We start from the raw sequence: 27928 nt of genomic DNA on the forward strand, positions 1-27928 counted from the left end.
AAAGCACATCTTCGTGCACTCTGTACCGTCTTAAAAGGAGAAGCAAAGACCACCAGAAAGTGCTAAAAACAGAATTGAGGGGACAAATGCAATTATAAAAAAGAATACAAATATAAATTGGATTGTGGCATTTCAAGAAAGGATGCACCACTCATCTTAAAGGCTTCTCAGCACAAACCCCACTAGGGGAGGAATTACAGCACGGACATGCCTAACGTGGTTAGCTGGAGTATTAATAGCACTCGTAGCCTCAAGCAGGTTGCAAAACTTCATGCTGAGCCCTGAAATAGCCAGCAGCCGAAGTACTGCTGCAATTCAACATTGCCATTGTGTCCAGGTAGCACGTAGCGCTGGAAGAAGAAAGACTGGTGCTAACTGAGGTGTTTCCGTATGTAATAACACAGTCATACCCCATCCGTAAACCAAGTACCAGTAAGCATGGTTGGGAGGTTCAAGCTGCCATAGCAGCCTTAAGTCCAGGTCACAAAACTCGAGGTTTCCCAAGGAAAAGCTCGGGTAAAAAGACCTATGAGACCTGGTAGACACCGAGTAGAACATCAAGCAGCAATGTGGCCTTCTGGCAAAGAAGTCCAATGGCATCCTGGGCTGCACTAAAAGGTCGAGGGAGGTGATGCTTCCCCTCTGCTCAGCCTTGGGGAGGCCACTTCTGCAGGACATCATTCTACTTCATCCCAAGTCCCATCACTGCTCTCCAGCATTACAGAGGGTACATGTAAGTGCAACTCTAAGGTGACTTGCAATGGCTGAATTTCTCAACTTGTGCTCTTTGAATTATGTTGCCAAACTTGTACCCAAGCAGTTTTCCAGAAGGCTATAAATAACGTGTTTTAATCTACTGCTTGTTCAGTGTATCAATCAGTTACTCTTCTTAAAAATAACAACCACTAAAAAAAAAAAAAAAAAAGAAAAAAGGGAACATGAAGTGTCCATTTCCCATTTTGCTTTTGTCCCATTCAGAATCATCTTATATGTGAGACTTTGACAAACCACTGAAGAATCATAGACTCATGAAGGTTGAAGGGGATCTCTGGAGGTCTCTAGTCTAACGTTTTGCTCAGAGAAGGTTCACTTGAAAGCAAGGTCTTTTTCCAGCTCTGAATATCTCAAAAGAGAGATCCCACAGCCTCTCTGGGCTCCCATTGGAACCAGATGGCCAGAAATGTTTCCATCATATTGAATGTCGTATATTCAATATGCAAGCCAGCACCTATCCTGTCCTCTTGCACCGGATTATTCCATCCAAAGACATAAGAGAAGGTGTGAAGAATTATTTTTCTTCCGATTTTACAGCCAACTGGGCACCTGAATGCCTTCATAGAGCCACCTGGTTTCAGGCCTTCAACTTCACCCTCTGGGATACTGGAGAGCAGTAACATCTACGTTGCAGGAGGTCCTTAAGCTCTGACCTGAGGTGAAGACGATTGTCACAAGCAAACTCAAACTTATCCATTCCTTGTAGTCATAGAAATCTCTGCACTTGAATTTGCCTGGCAGATGGAGGCATGACTGCTCTGCAGCATGCAAGAATCCTGATAGACAAAAGATGACTGCATTTCAGATCTGCTTCCCATCCTTCTTCGAGCAAGGATTCCTTGTTAGAAAGACAGGGACCTTTCCCCAGGACACATGGGGAGAATTACAACAAGCAGGAGGTCCTGAGATCCTTTACACCTAGTCCAGTGCAATGTCCCACCAGATCCCCTTAGGCACAGATCAGACCAAAGAGAGAAGCTGGCCAGGTAATTCACAACATCATGAATTTAAATCCTTGTCTAGCAGTGGTGTATTTTAGAACTGCGATATTATGGCATTAACAGCTATTCTGCAATGTTCCTTTATATCTACCTGTGAAATACGGCTTTAGATCCCACCCCAACAAGGTGCTGATGAGCCAGAGCACACCTCCAAAGGAGGGAAGCATTCTGCACCTCCAGTGTCCGGGGAGACACGAGCAGGAATAGCATTGCTGCTCCATCTACAGAGTGAAGAATAACAGAAGAGTTTTGGTGCTGGTGTTTTTATAAGGGAGATGGATGCTTTGCAGGCTCGTGTGACAGGCTCTGAACACAGTAGTGCTGCAACACATTAGAAAATGAGTCTGGCTTGTTCCACCTTTCTGCGCTCTAACTCCCCATTGTAACAGATGACACAATTAAAAATAGAAAAGGATGTGGTCTCAGTAAGAATTGGAATATATCTGTGCCTGCTTAATGCAACATATGGTGGAATATTTTTACATCTTATAAAGAACTGTGTATTGGACATGTGCTGGTGCTCGTGAGATGCAGCAGCAAGAAAACTGCATTAATATTTGCTCCCTGACAACAGGAGCTGTCATACGCCGTGTACACGCACAGGAGTCATCAGCAGGACAGCACACAATCGACTAGGAAACCTTTCATTATACGCACCATTGGAGTTAATTCGGAAGACGTTGGCTGAAGTCTCCTGAAATAGTTCCTGCAGTTCGCTGGGATCAATCTGGGTGGCTGCAAAGACAAAAAGGGAGAGACCTGTTAATAGTGGGGACTACCATCACTTTGAAGGGGGGTTCCCCTCCCAGCAGAGCCTCCAAAAGGGGACACCCAGCCGAGAACCTTTACGATAGAGCTGTCACCAAAATGCTATATTTTATACACACACAGGTTACAGCAACGACGATGTGCTGTCACACTCCACGCAGAGAATGGGCAACACCAACACCTGCAAAAAGCCTGCTTAGTCTCACCAGACACAGGGAAACACCAGTAACACGGGGCTGGAGCACCCACGGGACACAAAGAATATGGATTTTCTCCTGGAAAGCAAAATAATATTTGCTCACTGCGGTGTTGCTTCAGGAAGAAGAGAATTGGTGAAGGTCCCTTTCCTGTCCCAGCAGTGCTGTGCAAACCCACAGCAGCCTGAAGTGTTCCCTACTTAGCTGAAAGATGTAACAAAGCACTGAATCGAAACTCCTGCATGCTCTCTTTCGTTAAAACACTTATTAACCATTAATTCATTGCTGTGGGCTCATCCTCACTGCAAATTTAGGCCAGCTAGGGGGTCGGATGTAGCCTTACACAGCGTGTGATCACTGATCACAGGCAGATACCCACTACATCCCCATTTCCATCAGGCAGCAAAGGTGACACTGAGATACAGCAGATAAGGTTTACACGGATCAAGGCAGCCTCTGCAGGAATTATCGGCAACTGGAATAGAAATGATCTCTGCTCATTTACCAAGTGGGCATGCCAGAGCTGCAAATGAATGAGAAACTGCAGCTTCATCCCCAGAGAAGGAGAGATGTGAAGTTGGACTGGGCTATAGCACAGAGAAAGCACACGTTGCTTAAATAAACCTTAAACAAGGGCTGGAGTTTTGGTTGGCAACAGTCCCCAGAGACAGACTCATTTCCCCTTTAGCACCAGCATTACAGCAGCAGCTCTGCAGATTTTCCCAGGTTTTGCCCCATTCTGCCTCCCACCTGGGTCAGCTTTTGCAGGTTTCCTAGAAACTGCTCTACCTGCAACCTTGGCCAAGGCCAGTGCACCGTAGGGCTTGTCCCCCTGACATTGAAATAGTTACAGCACGGAGCTGCAGCAGTACAGACACTCAGACAGGAGCTGTTATTCATGTTTTCAAGTCAGAAGCCTGTAATCACAACATATTCTGCATCCCCTACCCAAATTCCTCTATGCTATTAAAGCACTGCACTCCCAGCCTGCATTTGGAAGAGCAGAAAGTCAAGGATGGGGCAAGGCAAAACCCCACAAATCTCAATCTGAACGAAAAGCCCTCCCAATGTCCTGCTTAGGGTGACCCTGAGGACATCCCCCAAGACTTCAGGACAAGCCTCATGTTCAATCTGGGCATCCAGGGGGTTTTCCACTGCTTCTCACCCACCTCACCCACAGCAATCCTTGTACGAGACGATTCGGCCTTGTCCCAGCCATAAATAAAGTCCTGGCTCGGTCTATCAGGTTGACACAAATCCAGGGCATTAAATGGTGTTTAATCAAAGTGCACAGGGCCTCGTTGACAGAGATTTTCCCACTCTTCTCCTTCCACACTTCCTCCTAAATCAGCTGTCCCAGACACTCCTCTCCACTGCTTCACGTATCAGGATACAGAACAAGAAATTAGCTTGGGCTTGTCTGTCCCCCAGGAATTTCACTTGTTACTAACAAGATCCAGCTTTCATTAAATTACTGGGAAAAGAGCAGCACAGGAAAAGGTTTTAGATCTTTACAGGCTGCGCTGACCCTGGTTTCAGGAGGCTTTTCTTGAATTTTTCAACAAAATTTAAATTTCTGGGTTAGTAATAGGGGAGGATGGGCACGTGGTGGCCAGGACAAGGTTTCAGGGCAGCATTTCCAGTTCTGTGTAGTGATCCATGCGTTTTGTGATAGAGGTTCTTTGGATGGGTTCTTTTTGGGGGGAGAAAAAATAGTTTATGTGCTTTTTTTCCATGTTGCTGATTGGAGCTCCAGATAAGCCACCATGCAACCAAGTCAGGGTTGTAAATTCTTCCAAATCCCCAGTTTCAAGCACCCAGCAAGGCACAGAATTACATTAACCACCCTCCAAAATTAGCCCACCCCAACTGCCCAGAAATTCAGGGACTGATCTGGCAGAGCAGGATTCACCCCATCTCCCCTGCATGGCCATGGAGAAACCAATTTGCTCATCCTCTACCACATTTCCCTAATGGAAGAGAGGCAAAATAGGACAGGGCAATGCATGAGGATCATACTCTAAGGACGTGGAAATATTTAACTTTTCAAGCCTCAGCAGGATGATATTTATTTTGGCTGGATGCATGAGGACCAAGAGGTGAAGAACTCCCCCTTCCAAGGCTTAAAGACTCAATCCATAAATATCCAGCAGAGAGACACACCTCACCTCCAAATGACAAACAAACATGAACTAAATTAAAAATAAATAAATAAAATAAAATAATGGATGCAACCTTTGGCCAGAATTTCCAAACACTTTGAAAATATAATGCTCAGAGAATTGCTTGTCTAACAAAACTGCACAGAATCTGGCTTACCAGATCTTCTGTATTTCCCTGCACCTGGACTTTTATTTCATGTTGGAATATGGTGCCAGCTCTGTTTTTCTTTTTTTTTTTCTTTTTCTTTTTTTTTTTTTTTTTTTTTTTTTTCAGGAAAGATAAGAAAATAGTAGCAGGGATGTTGTTTTACACTGCTGCTGCAATTTCGAGCTTCCACACGTCGAGCAGAAATGTTGTAACTATTCATGGAGGATTCAGCAGTCCAAGCAGACAAGCAAAACAATTTAAAAACAGCAGCAGAAAGCAAAGCAAAAATGCATCTGTACTGCCAAGCTAAGTGAAGACATATCAAGGCTGTGAAAGAAAGTGAATGTGAGGCACATTTGTGTCTAATAAAAAATTAAATGTCTTCGACTGCATAAAGGGACTGCTAAAATATTACAATTCCCTGAGAAGGAGCACGAGGTTGCTGATATGCAGTAAATACTTGCCATGCCCTGACGCTAATAGAGGTCGGCACCACAATTGGGAAAAGGTGACTTTTAATTACACCATGGGTCCTGAAAGCCATGAGGAGTTTGCAGTGGAAATGTTACAGAATCCCGCATCCAAATTGCTTCTCCTCTGTTTCCTTAATTGCCAAAACCACTTTTATAACTTCCCAGTGTTTTCCTCATTTGCTTTTCCAGCAGAATCCCCTTGGCGAGGGACAGGACAAAACAATTTCCAACTCCACCTCCTCCCCACCTAGCAAATAGTGACAAACTGATGCATTTATTTCAGCTGCTAAAGAAGCAGCAGCCAACGATGGCATTTCTGAAATATTCCTACTATTTTGTAGGAAACTAGTCCAAAATAAACATTGAGAGAACATATACACCAGCAAATAAGAGAGAGTTGGGGAGAAAGATCGTATTTTAGTGTTAGCTGGCTCCCCAGCTCTGTTTTGGACCAGCCTTTGCCAAGACAAACTCTGGAGCTGTTTGGGGCACAGTTTATCACAGAGATTGCTTCTCTGGGCAAAAGCAGTAAGACTGAACCAAATTTGCCATTGGATGTGCAGTTCCATTGGGATTACCTGCTCTGTGCAGCTTGCAGCCTGACCCCTGTGATACCTCCTGCACTTTGGGCTGAACAAAACAAAACAATACAAAACAAAAAAAGGAAAAAATAAGAAACAAAGGAGACATACACCTCAAATACCCTTGCAAGCCTCAGACATTTTTGCAACTCTTACTCTAGAGACCAGAATGCTTTGCTTTCCACATTCCAATGCAATTACAATCCTCAACCAGTACCTAAATCATCACCTCCAGGAGATACTAAGTATGAGAACCAGAGGGATGGAGGTAGGTGATCAGGTTGGTGCTCGGACCAGAATATAAGCAGGGGGCTCCTGGCTCTTGGTTTGCTTCCCCCGTCCTGCTCTAGAGGAAGAAAATGCTGCTGCTGCTGCATGTGGGCATCCTTGGGGCTCTCAGGCTCTTGGACAAGCAGCAATTTGTTTCAAAGACCATTGAAAGCAGTTCTTGCAGAGAAGGTATCTGATTTAGCTGGCGAGCAGAAATGTTTTTTGGTTCCTCTGCAAAGCCTGAGCAGGCTTATTGGGTTTTGCCTCTACTGATCTGGATATAATTCATGTCTGAAGGGGACAGCTGGAGGTGCAGGACAACACGCGTGGCAAAGGTATATACAGGAACATCCTTGTGCATAATGCTAATGAAAACTGCCCATGTTCCCCACGTTAATCTTCCTTGCCTATTAATTATTTCACACTAATTTGAAGCTCCTAATGGCTTTTCTGCAGCCAGGTGAAGTCAATTGCCTCCATGATCTGAATTTTGTAGCAAACCCAAAATAAGTCAAGAGTTGCAGAAAGGAAGAGACAATAGTTGAAGCAACTCCGATAAAAAGGGAAAAGAGAAAAAATAAGACAAGCATTCAATCTTTCTGCTTACAGCACTAAATGAGGCTGCAGAACTCAGCACCTTGGGTTCAATGCAAATATCCCCAGTGCACCACTGTGAGCTATGTGTGTCTCTGCAACATAAAACACAGTCACAGATTTCCTGCATCTTCGCTCATCTGAAAGATTTAACTCAAGTTGTAACACCAGCTTTTGCTGGGAAAAACCTTTCAGCAGAAAATTACCTGGTAGCCAAACTCCCTTTCTATGCTGTGAAACTCCTACAAGGAGAAAAGTGCCAGCAGGGCACAAGCTGCATGCCATGAGGTCAAACAATCCACCCTACATCCTCAACTCACCTCTACCGATAAGGATAAAGGACAAGGGGCTTCAGCTGTGCTCAAACCCCATGGCTTAAGCTTTTCACAGCTTACCTTAAGACACAACTCACCTGTCAAGAACCCTGCTCCTTCCCCAGGACCAAGTGACCCATTGGAAGGCTTCAATTCCCCTCTCAAAGACGTCTCACAGGACTGACCTCAGTTATCCAAGAGAGCAACTCTTTCCTGAAGGCCACGATCCGTAACAAGAGCCACGTGCCTTTGGCATTGGGAAATCATAGAATCATAGATTCATTAAGATTGGAAAAGACCTTCGAGATCATCTAGCTCAGCTGTCACCCTTCCATCAATATCACCCAATAAACCATGTCCCCAGGCACCACGTCCAACCTTTCCTTGAACACCCCCAGGGACGGTGACTCCACCACCTCCCTGGGCAACCCGTCCCAATGCCTGACTGCTCTTTCTGAGAAGAAATGTCTCCTTATTTCCAACCCGAAGCTCCCCTGATGCAACTTGAGGCCATTCCCCCTAGTCCTATAACTAGTCACCTGTGAGAAGAGGCCGACCACCAGCTCCCCACATCTTCCTTTCAAGGAGTTGTAGAGAGGATTGACCTCAGGGGAGAGAAAATGTTCATTTCTGGCTGCTGTTCCAAGAGTGAAGGATGTGCTCTAGAACAAAACGCTAAGTTCACATCTTTGATTTTTCCACAATGATTGAAGTAAAAATGAAAAAGCAGAAAAAAAGATGAAGGAAGAAAAGAGCAAAGACAAAGCGGCAGCTTTTTGTGGGGAGGACAGAGAAAGAGCCACAGAAGAGACACAAGAAGTGTTGGGTGCACAGACACAAATGCCTACAGAGACCAGAAAGAGCCCTCATACAGCATCCCGTGGTCCTCCTCTCCATGGACTGTCTGGTTTCCCATGGTTCATGCCAGTCCTCAGCCTCTCGTGTTGCAAGAATGCTCTTCTGCTCTTCAGACCCATTTCCATTTTACATACACCACAGGGACCTCATTTATCCTCATCACCCCTGCTCTTGTGTAGAAACTGGCCAAAAAGCTTTAAGAAATACCAGCATAGAAAGGATTGGCCAAAAGAGTGTTGGGACAAGGCTCCTTTCCTCAAGGAAAAGAGTTTAAAATAGAAAGGGAAGAGGAAGGGAATGAAAGGAGCTGCATCTTGTCTAATGTTGTGAAGTTGCTCCTGGCATGCAAGCTTAGGAGGTTTTTATTTCCTCCTGTTGAAGTTTGAGCGAAATAAGTGATAAAGGGAAATGTAAGCAAAAATCACACTCATCAGGCAGCATGTTTTCCAGCAGCGTTGGAAAACGTGATGCTGCTTCACATGGAAATGCTCCGAAGCTCTATGCTATGGATTTGTACAAAAGATTTGGATGTCCTTAGCTTGGCCCTAACACCAAGGGGAACACTGAGGAGATTACACATTTAAGAAGTGGGTTAAAAACAGTGTTTGCATCAATCTTCTTCCAAACCAATTCTCATATAGTGGGGTCACTGTACTCAGGAACTCAATTACTCAATTAGGTGTGGGTCTGAGTTTGCATTGATGCTCATAAACTCCTGGTCATTTTTATGAACTTGCCTTCCTGGGTTGGCCTAATATCCCTGAAAAAATAAAAGATTTTTTTATCCTGCATTTCTTAGAAATTAAGCTTTACCTGAAGAAGGTATTAAGGCAAAGACATCTCAGATGGGAGAACCCATTTCATCCCACCCATCTGAGAGGGAGATGCATTTAGGTAGTGAAGAACCTGCCTCCTCCTATTCTTCCCAAGAAAAAAATACAAAGCCAAGGAGTCACCCTGCCCTCAAAGCCCTGCTTTGATGAAGTACCTTACTTCCACCTTATCTCCCGCCAGATAAACTAGAAGAAAAAACAGAGAGCAAATGAGACAAAAAACAACCACACTACTTTAATAAATTATTTTTTCCTTGAATGACCTACCAATCTATAGCCAGTAGACTGGGGCAACAAAGATTTATCATTTCCAAACCAAGTTGAATGCAGGGGCTAAATTCAATGAGTGCACGAGACCAAGCAGGTAAAGCAGGCAGGGAGAATCACTTCGGCTTGGAGAGGATCCCGCCCAGTCATGTATTTTTATTTTTTTATTTTTTGGTGTGCTCACTAAGCAAAGAGTTTCCATACATTAACCTTTCTAAACTTCTGAGGTTTGTGCTTTAGTTAACACGTCCCTAGACAAGAAACTGCAACACACGGTGTCTCCACTACAAGGGTTCCTGGTAGAGCTAGTACATTTTAACTGGAGCTCAGCGTGGCTCTTTCTTGGAAGATCCTAGGAAAGAAAAATGCTTACAATTATAAATGCAACACATTTCTTTGAAAGGAATAATAAACACAGAGCCTACACCTAGGAAGAACACCAAGAAGCTCAGGAAAGAGGTTATGGAGGCCAAAGTTTCTCACGTAGGTGAGGTCTAGGCCAATGGGACCAAAACAGCAGCTTGGCTCTGGTGACACAGGAGGCATCAAAAGGGAGAGGTGGGCATCCCTTGCAGAAATTAAGAGAAGATGAAGGGTGAGCAATAATGTGTAGTAACAGTCAACTTCAAAACAATAATACAGAATGAAGACATTGTCTATCTCATGCACTGCCCAGCTGAGTGAAGGGGCTGCACACACCCTGTGCATTCCCACTTTAAACCAGTCAAGTGAGCAGCCTTTTCCTAAGCCTTTCTCCTTGGGTGCAGTATCGCACCCTGGGGTGCTCCTTGGTACTCCCATCCTCCCTGCCCTGTCATCAGGGACACGCAGCTCCATCCCCTGCAACACCAGCACCTGGTTCTCAGCAAAATGCAATCTTGGGTACCCCCAGAAGTTGTTCAGAGAGAAGGGGAAACATTGGTTATCTTTTTCCAGCACAATCATGGTTCAATCAGATTTGCTTTGCATAGTTGCATAGTTTTTAATTAAGAAGTTTCCATTCTTCCATTCTCTCTCTCTCTCTCTTTTTTTTTTTTTTTTTTTTTAGCATTAGGTGCACAGCCAGTGCCAGTGTCTCCTCAGCCCTACGGCTTGCCCTGCACATCCAGCAGACCAGGACAGACAATACCAATGTACCAGCTTGCAGGGAGTCTGTCCATGGAGATGAGAACTCATGCTGATGGTGTGCATCAGCAGAGCATCAGAAGCACAATTAGGGAAAGCTTCTGGCATGAAGTGTTACTGAGAAGTTTGGATACACCATAAATGAAGAGACATAAAGGAAAAGGGGTGAGATGATGGAGAAATGCTGGATAGAGGCTGCCTCCAGCTCACAAATACCAACAAAACTCCACAAAAAAGCCCCAACCACCCAACCAAGTTTATTACATTATGACCCTATCAGTTTATTATAATTTATGAATAGTAAATAAATAAAAAACCTGCTGCCTTCTAATTCTTCAAACAAGGAAAGCAGTAGAAGGAAATGTCAAAAGATTCATGAGAACCATTACTGGAAAAAAAAAAATGCTATCACTTCATGGCAGATGATGGCTAAGAGTGATGTTAAAGTGATCTGAAGGTCAGGCTGGCTTGATAGCCCCTGGCAAATTACTTGGTGGGATTCTTGGTCCTGTTTCACCTGCTCCAATCTCCATAAAATTAATAAAGTAATTTGGAGAGCAATGGAAACTTTCCCCACAGATATCCCTGTTTACAGAGATGCTCGTGTCCAAAGACAAGAATTAGTGAACTGTTGATTTTCTGTGATGGCTAACTGCAAAACAGACTTAAAATTGTAAGTAAGACTTTATGAAGAATAAGTACAGATTAGAACTATGCAATGGATTAAGAAGCTGCTTATTCTGGCAGAGTGTGGAATTCTGGCTTTGCTTGGACAGTTTTACAATTAAGAGTTTTCTGCCATTTTTAAACAAAGAGGAAGCAAACATTAAAGGTTTTGCATAATTCTGATGCGTTACCAAAATGTAGCTAAGGAGCTTTTAAATAAAACAAAGCACTTTGATTTTTTATTTTTTTTATTTTTTTTTTCAGTAGAGGTGGATTAGGAGAGAGTTAAAAAGATGATTCATTTTTGATTGAAATAAATCAACGTACTGGAAAATATCAATTCATTTGCAAAATTTCCCTTCCAAATCCCATTGCTTCCTGCTTTCCAAGATGGAAAGTCTAATCATGTTCCCTTCTTCATGCGCCAAAGCAGCAGCAGAACTATGCATAATGGCAGAGCCTGCCTGCATTTTTATAAGGATACACAAATTGTTGAAAAAAAGGCAATTAAAGTCATTTGGCAGATTTTTTTTTTTTTTTTTTTAATGATGATGTGGTGTAAGTATATAAATAAAACCTCAGTGAAAGCCATTTTTTGTTTGCACTGCTATATCCCCAGGATAGTCTGCAGCACTGTGCTAATGCAAACACAGACACAAGCACCAACAGTATGTGAAAATGCAAAAGATTGACTGAAAAACAAAGTGAAAAGGATTGATCTTACACTCACTGCCCAAGCTATAGGAAATGTAATGTGAAGACAGCCAATGAAAATGACAAAGAATACAAATATTTTTGAAATGTTATTATTTGAGGATTTCCAGGCTATATACATTACAAAATAATGTTGTACAGCTCTTAATCAGTTTCACTTTTGGTCTTATTAATGCACTCAGCACTAATTGCCTTACAAAATACCCTTTAAAAGATCCAGGCTATTAACGACAAAATGGAGATGACTGTTTGATTTTTTATTTATTTATTTGTTCTGATTACATCTATGCAATGCAAGGGAGCAGTATCAGAAAAATCAGCCATATGAATAAAAGAGAAACCTTTAAAAACATTAAAACAAGGTGCTTGCCAATTGAAAATATCTAAATAACCATATATTTTTTCATGTTTGGTAAATTATAGATTCTATAAACCAAATTCTGATATCTAAACTCGTGTACCAGAATGGCCCCTGAATATTGGATAAAAGGTTAGTAATAAAAATGAATGGGAAGGGCAGGTCCCAGCAGATAATATGTATAACTGATGTTTTATCCTTACTGCCACTGTACCGGAGGGCTTGCTTTGGGGTCAACTGTGTTTGTTCCAGCATAAGGCTGAAGAAGCTCTAGTGCTGAAAATGCTTCTTCCCCATCTCCTTCCTCTTCATCACCTCCTTTGTTGGCCAGGACAAATAAATTCAGGTCATCTCGTACGTACAGAAGACAAAATGCACCTGTTGGGATTAGAATCAGCACCCTTGAGGAGCCCTGCATTGCCCTGGAGGTGTTTTAGCATCATAGCAGAGGTTTTATAAAGCACAGGTCCCAGAGGGATAGAGCGAGAGCTGGGATGGCGAGATAGCAGAAGGTACTGAAAGACGGGGCGGATGCAGTGGGAAACAGCGATGGAGCAATGCCACAGCTGGCATCTACCTGCAGGAAAGAAGAGTGCTCTGTGGAGCAGATCTCCACAAAAAAAATAAGCTCAGTACAAAAGCAGCGAGTGGTGCACCCTCCCCTTCCATGGAGCTTCATCCAGCAGCATAAAAGGGAGCAAGGTAACTTATTACAAGTCCTAAGGAGGACTGAAAAAGAGCAATATCCCCTTTGCCATTTCTTGGTAAGCTTTATCTGTATTTTTAAATAAGAAAACCATACTGATATTTTATGCAGAAAAACACAGAGCGCCTTCCCAACCTTTACTGAATGGAGAACCAGATTAACTTGTTCACCCAAGAGTACCGATAACAGAAACTGGTCCGTGGAACCAGCTCTTTTGGAAGAAATCTTAAAAACTTGTACAACCATTTGGGGAGGACAAAATAACACTATCACTGCCAACCCTTTTGAGAGCTGCCTGGGATGTCCCATGTAGACCTGCTCCTCCTCAGTTTATGGGGTCAGCAAAAGTTGTAGCACTGGCCAGAAGTCATATGAATGGCCATAAAATGTCTTGTTCTTATGAAACTCCTGCTGTAGTTATCTGTGGTAAGGAAAGGCTGTTCTAGGCGGTGCTGCTCAGCTCTTTCTCTCTGGGATTCTCCAAATCCCCAGGTTCTCAGTTCTCGGAGCCAGGAGATATTACTTGCAAGCCCTTCTATTTATCCTATAAACATTACAAAATGGTCTTTTTTCTTTTTCTCTTTTTCCTTTTTTTTTTTTTTTTTTTTTTTTTTTCCCCAAAAAATATACAGAGGAACACATTCAGCAACAATCCTTCCTCATCTTCATCAGTAGAGGGGAACACAACTTTGCTGCTACCTGGCAATTTGAACAAATAAATGAACGAACAAAAATGACAAAAAAAATAAAATAAAATCCCACTTTGCTATTTCAAAGACAATTTCAGGCTTAATCTCAAGGGCGTGTTAATCTAGAAGGCATCCTCCAAACTATGCAGAACACCCCAGCCCATCACAATGCTACAAAACAAATAAAAGACAAGAATTTCATTAGAAATTTATGTTATGCTACAGAAGAAATACAGTTACTCCATGTGTAATGGGATTGTAATGGGATTTGAACAAAGAACTTTACGCTTCTGATCTCAAATTAAAAAAAAAAAAAAAAGGATTGAAGGATTGCATGGGTGTTAAAGTTTATTAGAAATTTGTAAAATATATATAAATAAATATTTATTTTATATATATATGTATATGTAAAAGCAAGACTGTCCGTTCCCTATGGCAGGGGTAACACCACATCTCTCAGCCCTAACCTCAGGCCCGTCTGTGCCCAAGTTATGAGACTAAAATTGGCGTTTTGCTGTTTAATTCAGCAGAACTTTGCTCTCTTTCTCAGCATGACTCACTAAAGATCTGCAGAGCAGATTTTGATCTTAATCTTCATCCAGAAGACTCTATTATGTGCCTGAATGCAGAATTTCTCCCATTCTTCCAAAAAAACAACCGAGACATTGAAGGAAGCATCCGCCTAAAACATAAAAGTCTATGGCACTGAGATACTGACTAATACGAGACAGTGGAAGTGACAGGGATATGATGAAGAAAAGGCTGAATGCGATTTTTTAGACCACTGGTTTATTAGCTAAAGGGCTCTGGTTTAGATCCACAGTTACAAAAGACAAACCCAGTAAGCTGGTTTCGCCTACAAGGTTTTTTTCTCCCTCCCTTCTCCACAGTTGAATGAGCCCATTGCAAGCTTTCAAAGAGAAGCATTTTGATATTTTGGCTCAAAATACCGAGGCTTGTCAAAATTGCCCAATGTTTTAAGGCCCAAAAGAACAACTAAACTGGAAAAAAAAAAAAAAAGAGTTTACGTTGCCCAAAATATTTCAATCAGTGCAACTCATCTTTCTTTTTCAATTTTTTTAAGACAAATTCTAAACTTATTTATCAGCCACAGGGCACAAAAACTTAAAAAGTAAATAAAAATCAATTATTTACAACCCCCCCTGCTGAGCAGCGGTACCACTGCTCATGCTGAGAGACATGCACATACAAGATATAGAGAAGTGGTGGAAAACAAAATACATCTTAAAAGGTTTTGGGTTCCAAGGGCAAAACTCCTGGAGATACGCAGCCTCCATGGGAGGTAATCCTTTAGTCCCTTTGAAAATCTCAGGGAACCCAAACCAGACATTTCTTCTAGGGCTGTAGCAGCCTTTTTGTTTGTGCTACTAACCCAAGAAATACCGCTTTGATCTCTGCCATGTCCCTCCTCATCCTGCGGCCTCTCTCCAAACGCCTTTGCAAAGCGCTGCGTTCGCTGCTGATGCTCCTCCTGGGACACGTTGCTGCAACAGAGCCCACAGAAACCCTTCCCCATGCACACTCTCCACCAAATGCATTTAAAAGGATTAACATTGTGGGTTTATTTTATTTATTTTTTTTGCACATGTACAACCATTGCCTTTTTTGCACGCCATTGCCCCAGTAGATCTGAATGTCCGAGCAGCATGCTGCTAGCAGTGGCTCTCTGAATTTCTATCACTGTCAGGATTACAGTAACAAAATGGGCTGTTTTAGGTGAGGAAACAGGACTGCTGCCACATCTCTGCTCCCGTGTGTTCCCTCACATCGCTGGTGCCTCAGCTGGCTGGGCAGAAGCAGCCGGGGCTGTGCCCAGGGAGGCCAGAACAGGGGTTGTCCATGTGTAAGCCAAGAGGGGATGTTTGATAGGGACCAACGGGATGGCCTTTACCTTCCTTTCCTCTCCTTTTGCTTCCTCCTCCTCTCCTTCAGTCCCCCAGCTTCGCAGGGAACAATTTTCTTCCACCCACCACTCCTAAAGTCAGCAGCAGCCGGCACTGCACAGATCTCATGGAGATCTCATCCCCTCTTCCCCACTCCTTGGAAAGGCTGAAAGCCAAGGGCTCCTCAGGAAGGGCAGCCTGAAAGCCAAGGGCCTCCAAAACTCCCTTAAGCCCTGCCACCAGCCTGGTGCATCCCCCATGCCCGTGGGGAACTGCAGCAAATTTCAGCCCCTCCAGATGCCAGGATGTGGTGCTAGGCAACCTGTTCCTTGTGCTTGAACAGGGGCAAGCAGCGATCTCCAGGCAGGGCAAATTTCCATCCCACAGCCTCTCCTCAACAAGACACACCTGAAAGTGGTGAGCACAGAGGTGCTGGGAAAGGGGCTGCATCCCAAACCAAATTCTTCGTTGCTGGTCAGCATCAAATTAATAAAGACCTGTACAGGAGAATGTGGGAGACCACACGGTGCGTGGAAAAGTCACAGGAAACAATTCTCCCTGAAAACACAAAATACCTTCTGCTGGATATGATGAAAAGAACATGTCCAGAAATGGGATCAGCCCCTAATCATTCATTTGGTTCCAATGAGCTCATGATCATGTTCATAACCTGGTAACTTCACCCAAAACAGGTAGAAATCACAGCTTGGCAGTCCTGCGCTGCTCCTCACAGTGTGCTAAACCTGCACTGGAGATGGTTTCGCATCGCCCCAGAGACACGGGGAGGTCAATCAGCACTTCTCTTCCAGTTCATCGTAACCAGCAGCCCAAGCTGTTAACATCAGTTAGTTTAAGTGAATTGATTTTATCTGAAATTCCTGCCGCCGCCTTCATGCACACTCACACATCTTTGCAGTTTCTATAATTAGAGCACACCAAGAGAGGAGCAATTTGTAAGGAGAATGACATCTCTAAAACACGTCTTTCTCAGAAAGGTGTTGTGTGCATGTCTGCAGGGAAAAGCCTGCATATTCAGGAGGAAAGCCTCTGTAATGATGCCACTAGGCATTAACTACAAACCTAATTGGTTTTATCGTACTGCTTAAGAGAGGAGAAAAAAATACACATACACGCACACATGCACACATCCCTCTGCCACCTGTGCTCAATCAAAGACAAGATACGTATTAAAAAATATAAATATATATTGGCCAATATGGTAAGCCTAGTTCCTTTAGATGCTGTGGATCTTTTTACAGCACAAAAGGAGAGGACCTATGGGAATGAGCTTGGAGTACACTCATGTAGCTGGAGATTTGCATGCGGTGCTCTGGAGCAAGAGCATTTTAGCTTAGAAAAACCCCAAGTTCTTCTGCTCCCAGCCATTTAAGCAAGGCAAGAAGCATTTGTTGGGGAGCTATATCCAGCAAAATGCTCCCAAACACACCCAACACAGTCTGTCCTGAGGAGTTGTGGGATCTCCTCCTTGGAGAGCTTCAAAAAGCCACCTGGACCAGGTCCTGGGCACACTGCTGGAGGTGGCTGTGCTTGAGCAGAGGCTGGACCTGATGGTCCCAGAGGTCCCTTCCCACCCCAAGCAGTCTGGGGTTGTGTACGCTTTCCCAGATATCCGCCTTTTCTTCATCTCATGTAATGTTGTCAGGAAAATAGAGGCAACAAGAGTGAGCTCAGTTGGGGGCCGTGGTGTTTGTAGGGGTGTTGCATGGTAGCAGCTGCAATTGCAGAATCAGTGTTCAAAAAAAGGCCAGAATTGGGAACATTCCTTTGTGAGGGCTGCAGAATTGTCTTCCCCTACCAACTTCGCCAAAACACTTGCAATAAATTGATAGAGAAGAAAAACACAACTTGGTTATACACATGGGCCCCTGGAACTCCACAGACTGGATTTGGGATTATATTTGTGGGCAGAGAGAGCCCCAAACCCCCCCAAACTGTGGGCCATGCTCTGTGCAAGCTGTGGTTAAGAACGGGATAATGGACCCAGTCCTGGTCCTGTGTGGGTGACCCACAGTGTGAATCCCATCCCTGCTGAAGTGTTTCCACGAAGGTCCAGAAATCCATGGGATTGCTGGTGTGATTTACCAACTACAGACAAATTCACAGTGTAATCTCAGCCAAGCCATCAAATGGCTCCAGGGCTCGAAAGCTAAACAGTTCCCAAATTTAAAAATGGGCTGGGGCAGCATCATCCATCCTGCAGGTAAATCCAGGCAACTTCTGGATGCAAGGAGCTGAATGTATGCTGAATAAGGCTGCAGCGAGTTCTTAGCATGCAGGTGATCCAAAAAGACTGACAAAATGATCTCATGATCCCTTCTAGCTTTAAAATCCATAAATGTGAGAGCTGAGAAAAATACCAAAAAATACAGCGTTGCTTACTGTTAATGCCAAGACTAGACATGTTTTCACCCAATGTCGCAAAAGGGCTAAATAACAGAATTTCCAAACTTCCAGTATACTTTTGCACTTATAAACTGGCTCAGTAGGCAGAAAACAGCACTTTAAAAAGGAGCCTGTTTTCAGCAGGAACGCGTCATTAAAAGCACACTCTTTCTAAATGAGCTGGGATTATGTCTGGGGATTTCCATGCCATTGTCTTAAAATGTATTTTTAAAAAAAATGAGCTTCGCAGAAAAAGAAAGTTAAAATTCTTGTGCAAAGTTGGAGGCCTACCTTTCCTAAATGGGCTTTGGTTTGTTTTAAAAATAAAGCTTAGGCATGCACTGCCATCTGAATATCCTGCCCACATAAAATGATGTAAGCCCGTTAATTCAACGTGACCTGTGTTGCAGTCGGTCTGTCTTCAGCCAGGGATCGGCTGCTGAATGCTCCAGCCCAGTGGCCATAAGCAAGACTCAACTAACTGCTACGGGTTATGTTGCACATTCAGATTAAAAGAAACAATATTTAGTGTTGCACTATAAGGCATGGCATATGGAAAGGCACAATCCTGTGTCTTTTTAAACGCTGATCTCTTGCTGCTCCATTACTAAGGATATATTATGTAGAAATGATGAAATTCTCCCCCCAAATCTTGTGAGTTATGCATAATTCCCCAACCACACACTAAAGGGACCACTAAAAATCCCTCTGCCCACTGGGAGGAGATTCCTAGACCTGGCAGCAGCCCATAGCATCATAGCAGTGGGGAACCAAATTATCCCAACACTCCTCAAATCAAGCTCTTGGTACACACCAGCTGTGTTTAAGATGCTCCAGAAGCCTCCAAGGGATGCTCCTGCACTGGTTCCTGCTTGCACACCCCAGCCTTGATTTTTACAGCTACGACAAAAATCCATTTTTCTTGCTTCAATACGAAAGCTCAGGAGGCTGACAAGTGGGGCTGGCACGTGGGGGCAGACGGTTCCCAAAACTGCCAGAGCTTCTGTTCTGAGCAGTGCAAAACTCAAACAGTGGCCAAAGCAACAATCACCCGCAGTCAGCATGATTATATGCTGCTGAGACACTGCCTACAAAATGCCTTATTAAAAAAAAAAAAAAAAAAAAAGCAATGCTGAAGAAGAAAATTGTTTGATGCAAGCATGAAGGAGGCACAATCCTACATTCCATGGGTGCATTTTGCTTTTGTTAAAAAACAAACCCCAGTGAGCTCCAAGACTCAAAGGAGATGGAAGAGCTCTCCAACTGCTGGTTGTCCATGTTGTTAATCATCTGTCTGATGAATTTTCTGGAAGAAACCAGCCCAGTTGGGATGGGATGGAAGAAACACCTGAGCTGTAGGGCACAGAAGTGTCTGCACCACGGCAGTGAGCAGAAATACTGGAAGGGAAGGGTCTGGGAGTTCTCCACGCAATGCACCTCCAGCTGTGTATGGCCATCCTTGCCCATACCATGGGGGGTCAGGAGCTGCCCTCATTCCTCTGCTTCCCGGATCTGGTGGCCTCCCATTGAGCTGCATCCACCTAGGAAAGCAACCTACAAGCCCACAGAGAGCTGAGATACAGCAGGAGGGAGAAGCCAACTCAAATAAATGGCTAATTGCCATTTAACTCCCGTGTGTGAAATTTGGCAAGAGTTGCATTGCGTTAAGCCAATAAAGCAACCTGGACTCGAGCTCCATTTGGCAACGGGACAGAGGGATTGATCTGAGAGCAGGCTCCTGGGCATGTGAGGGGGGCTTTGGGGTGGGAACAGAAGAAAAACCACCACCCTTCTGCCACATCCTGATGGAAATGATCTTCTGTGGGCCAAAACGAGCATCCAGTGAAGATCCCATTCCCAGTTTTGCTAGTCCAGGCAGAATTATTCGCAGATGAACCCACCCCCTCTGTTCTCTCCCCCCTGTTTAGGAATACAGAGAAATTCAAGCCACTGATGATGTGCTGCTCATCCCCACGGCTCAATTACGCTCTACAGCAGCAAGTAGCCACCTCACCAGGAAGGTGACGCTGTGCCGAGCGCGTCTGCCCGTTATGAATACAATTTAGGAGGCAGGCCCGTAGAAAAGATTTGCTGTCAGGCAGTTGCCTCAAGAGAGCTAATTAAAGCTGCAGGAGAGAGCTGACAATTTCCCTCTGCTGGCTGCCTCACAGCTTGTCACCCCAGCCTGGCCGCGGAGCACCCTGCACATTGCCAGGAGGTGCCACACATGAGGACACCCAAGGGACCCCCCCCCCGACAGCGGGCAACATGGATGGCCAGGGTAGGAACAACCGTTTTAGATTTTTGCAGCCCAAATCAGTATTAATAGGTAAATTTTATGGCATCTGGCACGGATAGGTATAAAATAATCCAATTTGATTACAGGTTAGACGTCTTTGAGACACGTGGAACCCGTGGGGATTTTTGGCAAGCTTCCTTTGGGGTGGACAACTCCCCCCTCCACTGCAACATAGACCAAGTCCTAGGTGGAAATCAGGTGAAAGTACAGAGTTTGAGATCAGCAGAACAGCTAGGCAGCAATGCAACCAAAATAGAGACAGGCGTAATTTCATATTTCATGCTATTATATTATATTCAGTTGCTCTAGTGACTTGCAGGCCATCTGCCCGATCCAATGGTGACAACAAACTACAAAAAGCAGAACAGAAAACCACATCAAATTGTTTTTGGTCAGAATATAACCAGGCATTGTGCAGCCTCCCAGGCGCCATGCTCTGACGAATCTCGAACTCCCTGGAGGCTTTGCCATTGGTTTCAGTGGATTTAACGTCCATAGGGCATAGGCTCTTGCATTCAACAGTGGGATGCACTATGACAGTATTTACCCATATAGACAGAAAAATTGCCTTTATAGAGTAAAGACAGGAACAATTGCGTTCATCTCTTACTGCTCAAAAGAAAAAAAAATCAAAGTAAAAAAATTAAACACCTTATTTTAGGAATTTCAAAGCCAAGAAAGTAAATTAAAAAAATATATCTAAAGTCTTCTTTTTGCTTGTTAGCATTAGAGTATTAGTAGTAATTTGTCATCGTACAGTAGTTATATGCATGTCATGTGGCTATGTATACACCCAGATACACGTAAAACATGTTTTACTGCATATTACTTTTTCATTGCAAATATTTTCCTGAGATGTCCTAGCACAAGAGCACGTTAAAAGCACCTGCTATTAAATCTTTGCTAAAACCTCCAAATTTCTCATGAAAATCCAAAGTGTGCTGTTAATGAAATTGTTGAGTTTTTAATGTACGTGTCATTTTGATGAATGTAGAACATCATTTCCATAATGTCTTACATGTTTCACGGACTTCTGGGTATTGCACCATCTTCTTGATATCCAAGGAAAACAGATTATTAGCGCAAGCAGGAAGGAAAACAGAATCATGGAGTGATGTACAGTTACTGAGAATTTGTTTCAAGGTAAGAGTCATAGCGCAAAACTTCCCAAGCTCTTGCTGTTCTCCAACCACTAGATTAATACTTTCCGATCTTTGCAATAATTTAATTAAAATGATCAGCCGATGAGAAGTAATACTGCACCACTGAATCTAATTAAACTTCAAGTTTATCCTCTAGAAATCAAGAAATATATATATTTCTTCAAGAAAAGACAGCTATTTATTTTATTCTGACAGAGGAAAGGATAGAAGGAAAAAAAAGCAATCAGTTTTGTTGATAACATCTCTCTTCTGCCTCCCCCCCCCCCCCTCCCAAATGACAACGCTTGCCTGGCTAAATAATAAAATAATAAGCATTTTGCAAAGCTAATCTTCCTGCTCTGAGCTGTCTGAACCATTTTGTCCCTTCCCACCCAAGCCATTGTGTGGCAAAACAATAGTGCCTTTGTAAAAATGACAACAAAAACCAAACAGGGTGGGGGAGGAAACCTGCCAGGGAAGGAGAGAAAAATTCAGACCTTCTTATTTCTATTTGGCAATTATACCTCTTGTAAAAGGTTCCCCCTCCACCCTTACCCCACAGAAGTGTTAACTCTCTTAGCTTGATTGGAGCTTTGTGCAAAATTAAAGTAGGGATGTTGAGAGGCAGGTTGCCTATACAAAGCAGCAACAGAAGGATGTGGGGACAGTAGGTCCACTTTCTGCTGCCCAAATGTCTGCTGCCGAAAGCAGAACCATAGCCAAAGTTCTGGTGTCATCCAGAATTTCTTCACTGTAGAAGAGGCATGTAAAATCAGCTGTGTTCGCAGACAAGACCACCGTTTCTCCTCCTGGCTTTCTTGAAAAAGCCCAAGAATATCTTGTGAAGAAATTTTTCTGCAGTCAGCCCAGCCTTTTGAACACTTCCACCGTTAACTAGTGCAAAAATGTGAACTATTAAACATTTAACTGAATATGTACGACTTCTGAACTGGGCTTGCTCAATTAACATTTTACTGCAGCAGCCTCCAGGGCATACTGTCTTGCTAATTAAGTATTTCCTCTCCATCCCCTTGTGGGGAACAGGCTGTTTTTCCTCTGCCTTTTCTCGTGGTCAAAGAGCAAGTGGATGGGCAGTAAGAGCTGTACGAAAAGCTTTGCTTGGCTGTCTCACACCTTCTCTAGCAGTTTCTTTGCCTCCTGATGCTGCGTCCCCTTGCAGGCAGCTCTGCACCCAGCCTCCTGCCTCGAGCAGGAGGCCACCACACCACAGGAGCTCTCAGCACAGCGGGTTGCCTCTTAAGGATGAGTGGCCAGATGGCTAGAAAATGTAGAAAGGTGGAAAATACGTGTGCTGCTGCACAAGCACTGACCACTTGTATCTCAGGGACTTGTTGAGCAAGAAGTGCTCTCTATGGCTTACTCCACCATGACTTAGCCTCCCCTCTAAGCCATGTATACAATGATGTAACTTGCTCCTTGAGGGTCCTCTCCTTCTCTTTGATCCGAATGTAGCACCTTCTGCTTTCACATGACATGTGGAGACCAAGCGTGACTCTTACTCTTCACACCCAGGGCATGGGCTCAGTATCAGAGTAAATCATGAAGATGCTATCCAAAACCAGTCTGTGCAGGGAACTGCTTTGACAGTGAAGTATTGTTGCAGCAGACCCCGTAGAATCATAGAACCATAGAATATCTGAGTTGGAAGGGACCCAAAAGGATCATCAAGTCCAACTCCCGGGTCCCCAAAGAAAAAATGTCAGATCATGTGTCTGAGAGAGTTTTCCATACACTTCTTAAACTCCGTCAGGCTCGGTGCTGTGACCACTTCCCCGGGGAGGCTGTTCCAGTGCCCGACCACCCTCTCGGTGAAGAACCTTTTCCTGATATCCAGTCTGAAAAAAAAAATTCAGTTCCTGCTGCCTGCTGGGCATGGCCTGGGCTGCGCCATGGGAAGACCACAGAGAGCAGGCCGGGCCAGGCCGCGGTGAGCAGGCCCAGCTCCAACTCCTTCATAAAAACACTTCATTAAGAAAAAAGTGATGGAAAGAAAGAAGGGAAGAAAAATGTTGGGAACTTGAAAGGCTTTTCCTAGTTTTTGAGAGGCTTCTACTACCTCTACTATGCTGCTGCTCCTCTGCACACACTTGTTGGATGAGCCTTACAACCACACGAAGGAAGTTGGCACAACATTTTTCTGAGTCAACAGGTCAACAGTGCCAATCCTAACTGCAAAGCCTACACAATTCATGGACTTGATGGACAAAGACATTCCCAAGGAGGGAGACAGCACAGAAAACCCAGTATTATGGATAACAGAGCACCCTGAGTGGGAAGGGATCCAAAAGGATCCATTGAGTCCAACCCCTGGCTCCACACAGGATCACCCAAAACCAGACCCTGTGTCTGGGAGCGTTGTCCAAACACTTCTTGAACTCCATCAGGATCAGTGCTGTGACCATGTCCCTTGGGGAGCCTGTCCCAGTGCCCGACCAACTCTGGGTGCAGAACCTTTCCCTAACACCCAGCCTGACCCTCCTTTATTGTAGCTCCATGCCCCTCGACAAATCTACTCTCATTGCCTATCCTTGTTTTAATGCTATTCGAGCAGCAAAGCTTGTACTTCATTTCTTAAAAGACTGTGTAACACATCCCAGTGATGATCTATTTTTACTGCAGGCTGAAGAATGACATTGATCTCTCCACAGAAAGCTAAGTTTGCTTGAGGGCCTTTGTTATTAATTGGCCTTAACATGTTTATTGTGGTGCTGCCCAAAACCCAAAGACTGTGCCTCAGACTGCTAAGTGCTAGAATCGACTTTAACTCCTTACAAGCTATTACCATGGTCTTCCTGGCAGCTCAGCTGCATCCTCTCTGAAGGACTTCACAGGCACCTCCTTCCTTCCCAGTCAGGACCTGCAAGCAGACATCTCCTTATCTACTAAACTGCTAAATCCCCTTCTGGATGTCGTACAGAGAAAAATGGAAAATGTACTGTCTACAGATCTACAAGCCCCAAACTCCCATATTTTAATCCTGTCGGTACCTGAAGAAAATTGATTCACTTCTCTGTGAGTTGGTTACAGCATCCATAAAGCAGTGATGACAAATACTGGACTACTGCTCTGGGGTGGCATGAAGGTTACATTAATTAATGCTTGCAGAGTGGATGAGATGTTCGATGAAAGGCAGTAAGCATGGGGAAACTGTTATCATTTGTTCTCACTGGGGCAAAGCAGAGCTTTAATACCGCTATTTCCAGCTGTGTGCACTACTGTCAGTATGGACAAAGCTCACTCCTGTGATGCCAGACCCTGTAAGTGCTCAGCAAAGTCAGCTTTACTGAAACAGCAGAAAATGCACCTTGCCCTCAGTCAGCATCAGCCTGCTGTCCCCACAGAAGGAGGTCCAATGCAGAATGCCAAGGGGACATCTGATCTACAGGTGGATCTACAGGGGACATCTGATCTACTGGTGTATTTCAAGATGTTGTGAGAACTATGTCAAAAGAGGTGAATCAGAGGATTGCAGACTGGTTGGGGTGTGAAGGAACATCTGGGTCCACCTGCTACAGCCCCTGCTCAAGCAGGGTCACCTCCAGCAGGGTGCCCAGGATCTCATCGTGGTGGCTTTTGAAGCTCTGCAAGGAGGAGACTCCACAACCTCTCTGGGAAACCTGTGCTCCATCACTCTCATAGTAAGAAAGTGTTTCCAAACTAGATGGACCCCTGGTCTTCTGCAAGATAGCAGGTCCTTCCCTCCCCCTGCAGTGTCTCCACCACTGTCCACTACTGTTTAGCCCGTCTTCATCTCTCCTGCTGCACAACATGTTGGAGCAAACCGCACCTTGGGCAAAACCCCAACCCACACAGCAGGACTCCCAATTCCACCACTACCTATTTGTCAAAGGCAACACACAGCAAAATGAGATCTTTGAGGAAAGCTGAGCCCACTCAGGTCTTTGATAACAACTTAACTTCCAGATTCAATGAACTCAGCCTACTTTTCATGATGACATAGCGAAGGATAAACATCATTGCGTTATTCAGCTCCCGGCAGTCAGCTTTTGAAGGACATTGAGTGGGTGGCAGAGAAAAGCTGAAAGCAAAGGAAAAAAAATCAGGCTCTGAAGCATGGCATTATTTGGAGCTGGTCTTCTGGCATGCGGTGCTGTTCCTGCTGTTGTCTGCGGGTCTCTTCCTAACAAATGATCTCATCCTGCTGCTCCCCAGGCTCACCAACAATGCCCAGCTTTGCTTCTGTCTGTTGAACATCTCCCAGATGTTTACCCATGTAAAGATTAAGGCATATAAAATAAAAATATATTACCAATGCATCAGTTTTCAGGGGGAAGCATGGGGTGTAGCCCCTTCTCCACTGAAAAGGCCAACTTTGCTCTATGACAGCCCACACTACTCCTTGGATTTTTTCAGGGGACTGATGTTTTTTCAGCAGGACAGACTTGAGCATCCATCATGCCATGCAGCTTGGCAGAAGTGCTGGAAAAGAAATTGGTGCACAGCCTCCTGGTAGGACAACCAAGCTCCGTGGAGATGAGCCTGATTCTGGTTCACGCAAAGCGTGGCTGGTAAATCACTTTTGCTGTTCCCAGCGAGAGATCTTCCCAGCAAAGATCCCGCAATGCTAAAGAAATACTGCTCCTGCTCAAGTAAATAACTGGCAGAGTGAAGGCAGACAAAAGCAGAGCTTCAAAATTCCCCTCCCACACTCTTGACGGGCAGCGATACGAGGCATTCATAATTATACATCTGCTTGCTCGCTCATACACTGGAGCACAAGCCTCTCCAATGCCATCTTTGCACGGTTACCGTCTCCTGGTAGGGTTTGCGGCTTGACGGGGGAAAACCGATGAGTGAATCCTGATTGATGCCTTTGTTGTCGGTATCCACTCCAGTACCTTTACAGACTGTGCTTAATGCATCGGAAAGCGCCGTGGAACGTTAAATTCCCACCTCGAGGATGGACAGCCCTGCAGGACTGAAGCTGTTGTGCTGCCGGCTGACGGGGATGCTCTGGAAGCTGCTCATCCTTGCTGAATTCCTCAGGCATGTGCAGGCTATCCTCCTCTCAACTCCCTCAATCCATATGCGAAGCTGAGCTTTGCTGCTACTACACTGGATCCAAAGACAAAATACTGAAATCGGTACTTCAATACTTCAATACCAGAAACAAACACACACATTGAGGACTCTGCTGCCACAACAGAAGTAGCTCAGCAATGTAAAGGAAATGTTTATTTTTCCCTATCGGTATTAGAGCACTTTAAATCTATTAACTAAATGCTTACAACCACCGCGGCAGAGAGCATCACCGTAACAGCTTTGTCAATGCACATGGATGTGCATAGCCATAAACACACACCCAAGGGTGACCAAATTCAGCACATTTGCTCAAGCTCTGCTCCTTAACTGATAGTTCGACTAGCAGAAATAGTTTTTAAGTCTTCCACGTCTCTCCTTGGGACATGTTCTCCTCCAAGAAACAATGCTTTAAACACTAATTTCACTATTGATTATTTTGTAAGTAACACCTAATGAAAGTTTTAACTATTTGGATAAAAACATTCCTGAGCTTGCTTTTAACAGACATAAGCTCAACTTAAGCTGTGCAGCCAAATAAATGGCTTTAGCTCCACCTTCCAGGCTGTGCTGCCACCATCCAGGGGAAGCAAGAGCAGCCTTTCAGCAATGAATCCTGCCCAAGGCCTTCCCAGAAATTTCTCTCTTAAAAGAAGGCATCCTTCCAAAAAAACCTCAAAAATTTGGGATGTGAAATTGCTCGAGGTTGCCCATGTGGCTTGCAGTGCAATACCTTGCAACAGTAACTGCAGGAATGACGAGGAGAAAGAGGAGGAAGTCCTAATCTTGTAATGTCTGGGTCTGAAAATCAAAATGTTTTTGCAAACCTCACTTTATAATATACCTCAAAATTGTGAGGAAGGCAATAATTATATCTAATTTACTGCTGCAGAGAGAACGAAGGGCTCTGACTCACGTGCATTAAAGCTCATGTGCAGGAGCACACACTGTTTTACCCCAGCACATACTTGTCCCATCAGTGTGTCTGTCCCTGGGCAGACACTTGGTGCCAGCCACAGCCCAAAATATTCACAGAAACTCTATTTTGTTGGTCCTTGAAGATACCAGCTGGGTGCAAGCCAGCAACGACAAAAGCACCGAGTATCCAGGGATCAGTGGTTTTGTCCCAAAGGCATTTGGAAACTCTGAAAGTGCTCGTTATGAGTTCTTGGACTGCCACAACAAAAGCAAACTTTCAAGTCTCCATGGCACTAGGAGCAGAGTTTTCCATGCCCATCTTCCCAAATTTGGCTTGAAATATCTAAAGGCATTAACTAGGACCTCAGAGACCATAAAAACTTGCCTGCTGGGAAAAGGAAAGAGGGCTGAGGGTGAGGACATAGACATGCTTTCTTGATAAGCTTGCTGTGCTTTCTTAATCAGATACTCAGGTAACCAATTGCCTGTGAAATAATTAAAAATCTTTACCTACAACCTAGGTATGCATATATATTTTCATTATTTTCTACAGGATTTCACATCACTTCAGACTTTAAAACACATCTAATTGATAGGCATTCCCATCACTTAAGACTCAAAAAAAATGATTTTTTTTTTTTTCTTTCTTTCTTTCTTTTTTCTTTCTTTTTTTTTTTTTTTTTTTTTTATGCCGGGGAGTTCT

At 44.1% G+C, this 27928-nt stretch overlaps 1 protein-coding gene across 4 annotated transcripts in view; it reads right to left on the reverse strand.

Moving 5' to 3' along the window:
* The window catches only part of TSNARE1 (t-SNARE domain containing 1), a 450045-nt gene that overhangs the window by 297394 nt on the left and 124723 nt on the right, over positions 1-27928 (reverse strand). For all 4 annotated transcript variants that reach the window (XM_032181907.1, XM_032181904.1, XM_032181905.1 and 1 more), the window contains one exon: positions 2433-2510. In XM_032181907.1, coding sequence (XP_032037798.1) covers positions 2433-2510 — 78 coding nt within the window. The remainder of the gene's footprint in view (positions 1-2432; positions 2511-27928) is intronic.

Source organism: Aythya fuligula, chromosome 2 (assembly GCF_009819795.1).
Source record: "Aythya fuligula isolate bAytFul2 chromosome 2, bAytFul2.pri, whole genome shotgun sequence".
Classification (NCBI taxonomy): domain Eukaryota; kingdom Metazoa; phylum Chordata; class Aves; order Anseriformes; family Anatidae; genus Aythya; species Aythya fuligula.